This window comes from Galeopterus variegatus, unplaced genomic scaffold (assembly GCF_000696425.1).
Source record: "Galeopterus variegatus unplaced genomic scaffold, G_variegatus-3.0.2 Scaffold3697, whole genome shotgun sequence".
Taxonomy (NCBI): domain Eukaryota; kingdom Metazoa; phylum Chordata; class Mammalia; order Dermoptera; family Cynocephalidae; genus Galeopterus; species Galeopterus variegatus.
The window spans coordinates 2,067-6,056 of NW_007729808.1; the positions used below are offsets into that span (position 1 = coordinate 2,067).

At 49.0% G+C, this 3,990-nt stretch overlaps 1 protein-coding gene across 1 annotated transcript; it reads right to left on the reverse strand.

The window, feature by feature from the left end:
• Positions 1-244: 244 nt before the first annotated feature.
• Positions 245-3,977, reverse strand: FOXI3 (forkhead box I3; the record flags this gene model as incomplete). The annotated part of the gene is made up of 2 exons (XM_008585746.1): positions 245-864; positions 3,734-3,977. Coding segments are annotated over 2 exons (864 nt in total), but the record flags the coding sequence as incomplete, so codon positions are not given.
• Between the last annotated feature and the right edge of the window lie 13 nt (positions 3,978-3,990).

A 3,990-nucleotide genomic window follows, 5' to 3' on the forward strand; every position in this document is an offset into this window, starting at 1 on the left:
CCCAGAACAGAATGAGATGGATTTCTCTCGAGAGAGGCCTATATCCTGAGAAACCTGTAAAAGCTTTCTGGGTTGCAGACTTACCTACTACACCCTTGTTACTCCAAGTATGGTCAACAGACTACAAGACCACCAGGACCTCAACAAAAATGCAGAACCTCAGGTCCTACCTTGGACTCAGTGACTTGGAATCTGCATTCTAACCAGATCTCAGGTGTGCAGAGGAAAGTCTGAGAAGCACTGTCTACACCTCAGAGCCCTCCCGGGGGTAGATGAGGCTGTTGACCATGCTGAAGTTGTAGAAAGGGCTACTGAAGGGGCTGCCTTGGCCCCCACTGGTGGTGGCAGGGAAAGGGCTGTAATAGGAAGATCTCTGGCTGCTGCTATTGCCGCTGCTGTTACTCAGCTGCAAGGTGTCTGGTGAGGCCTCTGAGATGGAGCTGGGGGGGAATGTGCTGGAGGGCAGCTGGGTCCCCTGGATCCCTAGGTGGCGGCTGCCAGGGAGAGCTCGCTGGGTGCTCCCGCTGCTGCTGACACTTAAGGTGCTGAGGCTGCTGAAGAAAGTGTTGAGGCAAGGGGTGGAGGTGAGCACGGATCCTCCAGGAGATGAGGCAGTACTCTTGGTGCCCTCAGGAGGCTCTGGGGACTGGGCAGGCCTCAGCAAGGAGGAGGGGCTGTCTCCTTCTGGCTTCCCGCCCACTCCAGACCCTAATCCTGAGGACAGCCCTTCTTCCGACTTTGATGTCCCTGCAGCCACTGTGGAGCTGCTGCTGGCCTCAGAGCGGCGCTTTCTCTTCCGTCGGAAGTTCCCATTGTCAAACATTTTCTCACAATTTGGATCCAGAGTCCAGTAATTACCTTTCCCTGAAGACAGGAGAAAGAAGAGTTAGGGAAGGACCTACTTTATGCTGGTATACTCAGCTTCAGTTCTAGGAGGAGGAGAGGAGACTCATTATATCCTGACAATGGTGCTCAATCCAACTCTACTGTTTACACTTATCCTCTCTTAGAGGAGACTCTACTCTTCGCTTCGAGAAGAAATCTGGAACAAAGATGTTCCACTGGCCACTTCCACCCTCTCCTGGCAGTGTCTGCTTACTCAAATCTTAATTCTATTTCCGAGGCTCTTATAATTAAATGGCCCAACACCTTCCCTTACTCTGGATCAAAATTCTATGGCCTTGCAGAATCATGGAATTCTGGTGTTACTTGAACGTCAGTCTCCATTTCTGTATTTATAAAACAGGGATAAGAATAGTACCTATCTAGAGTTCAGATCCCCATACAGCCAGCCGCCGTAAAAAAGAAAAAAAAGAAAAGAGTAGGACCCATCTAGTAGGTTGACTATGAGGATTAAATGATTTTTCAGCACAGGAGCTGGCAGAGTAAGCCGTGAAAAAACAGTACTTATTAAAGTTATTATCCATTGAAAGTGTACAACTCCCCATTCCTGAAAGAAATTCCCCACTGGGAAAAGGCAACCTCAAAACGACAAAAATTATTACTGAGCAATCACTTGTTTTCACGACACATTGGATGGACTTTATTCGTAGTACAAGGGAGCTCCTCTACATGCCCTGCTCATCGTGGGCAGGCCCTGCAGACTGGGCAGATGTCGGACACCAGGGCCTTGCTTAATCCATGTAATGTTAGTCTTCTGCTTAGGAAATTTCCCTCACTATCTACGACAAGGTAGAAGAGATCTATCATCTTGGAGGATTTTATCTCCCAACAGCTTTTCTGATTTCTAGATAAAAGAATCTTTGATGTTTGAAAGTACTGTTAAGCACTTAACTTAGAGTGAATGCTTTACTAGTCTTCTGCTTAGGAAATTTCCCTCACTATCTACGACAAGGTAGAAGAGATCTATCATCTCGGAGGATTTTATCTCCCAACAGCTTTTCTGATTTCTAGATAAAAGAATCTTTGATGTTTGAAAGTACTGTTAAGCACTTAACTTAGAGTGAATGCTTTACATGGATAATCTCATTTACTCTTCACAGCTCTAGGAAGATAGGCAATATTACTGCCCCCACTTTTCAGGTGGTGAAACTGAGGTGCAGATCGGTTAGTAACTTGTCCTATTCCCAGCTGGCCACGGTAGAGCCAGGATTTAAGCAAGCTGGCTCCAGAGTCGACATTCTTAAGTAACCACGGTGTTAGGCAGCCTCCACAAACTAGCATGCACTGCCCTGCACCTACTGTCTCCACTGAAATATTTTTTGCAAATAGTTGCAAGGAAAAATTACGTAACTACCATTTAAATACTAATAGCTGCACATATCTAGATAGTTATATTGTGCCACCTTGGTTTCAACTGCTTTGACATGACACTAGCCATAGATCCTTGAACTTTTAGGGTAAATTCCAGGAGTTTATATGGCAATTTACACGATAACCTTGGATGATAAGAGGCCAAATCAGGAAGATGCCCTGTCCAATACAGCAACTACTAGCCATGCATGGCTACTGGGCATTTGAAATGCGGTGGCTAGTCCACATTGAGACGTGCCAGAAAATACACACAGGATTTTGAAGACTTAGAATCAATAAAATAAGGTAAGGAATTTCACTAATAATTTTTATGTTATATGTCAAAACAATATTTTGGATTAATTAAAAATATGAAAAATAATGCTACCGGTTTCTTTTTACTTTTTTAATATAGCTACCAAAAAGTTTACCATCACATGTGGTTTGCGCTGTATTTCTATTGGAAAGTGCTGCTCTGGAGTGACTTCAGGGATGAATTCACTCTGAGCTCCAGAGTACTTACGTAATTTACATAAAACCCTGGATCTCTGAAGTGTGCCACTAAGATGGCTTGATTTGTCTTCTCTTTTTCCTTACCGCGACCCCCTCCCCCCTTCCCTTGTCCTGGACTTCTAAACCTTCAAGTAGGATTCTGGGTCCCTCTTGTTTTTAAGCTTTTCTCCACCTCGCAGAGTCGCGTAAGAGAGAACACCCTCTCCACTCTCCCTCTAACCTCACCACTCCAGGAGTTACTGGGTTTAGATCAGAACGAAGCAAATTCGGAGTATTCACTGCTAAATTTCTAGCTAGTTAAGCAAGGTGTCAAAACCACAATGTGCAGGACCCAGCTCAAGTTCTCCCATCCCTCTGCCCTGTCTCACGATGTCCGTGCCTCTATAGTCAAATTAACTCGGTCAGATCCTCTCTCTCAAGGTAGGCGCGGTACGTGCTCCACTAAGGACACCAGGAGACTCTCAGGAATGTGCCGGAGGAGCAAGCGCACCTGCGGACCGCCCGACCGCCCGCTGTTCTCGCACGCCTCTCCTGCGAAACGTGATGCGACTCTCAGGTCACCTGAAGCCCTGTACAACCATCCCTTACCTGAGAACACACCGGCGTTCTAACTCCTGATCTCCTTCCCTCTAACTAGACCCTCCTTTTAAATGGCTGAACGCCACCCAGGGGTAGCCTCATGTTGGAGGATTCGAACTTTTTTCTTTTTCTCCACCTGGCCAGCCTCTGCGCGTGTGGGTGCGTGGATGTGGGGGACGAGCTCGTCCCTCACCTGTCCTCCCTCCGCAGACCCCTGATACTTCTCTTTGTCCTCGGGGCTCCCCCCGCCCCCATCAGACTAGGTCGGGGTGGTGGTTCCTCCACCTGCCCCACCCTCGCTAGGACTGGGAAGTCTCCTCGCAGGGCGTCAAGCCAGCCGCACACGAACCCCGCTCCCGACCGGGAAGCACCTGCCGGCCGCCCTCACCTGGGTCGTCCTCGTCGCGGGGCACCTTCTTGAAGCAGTCGTTGAGCGACAGGTTGTGGCGGATGGAGTTCTGCCAGCCCGCCTTGCTGCGCTTGTAGAAGGGGAAGTTGCCGGCCACGTACTGGTAGATCTGGCTGAGCGTCAGCCTCCGCCGCGGCGCGCTCTGGATGGCCATGGCGATCAGCGCCGAGTACGAGTAGGGCGGCCGCACCAGCCTCAGCAGCTCCTGCGGGCCCGGCAGGCTCAGCCACGCGAGG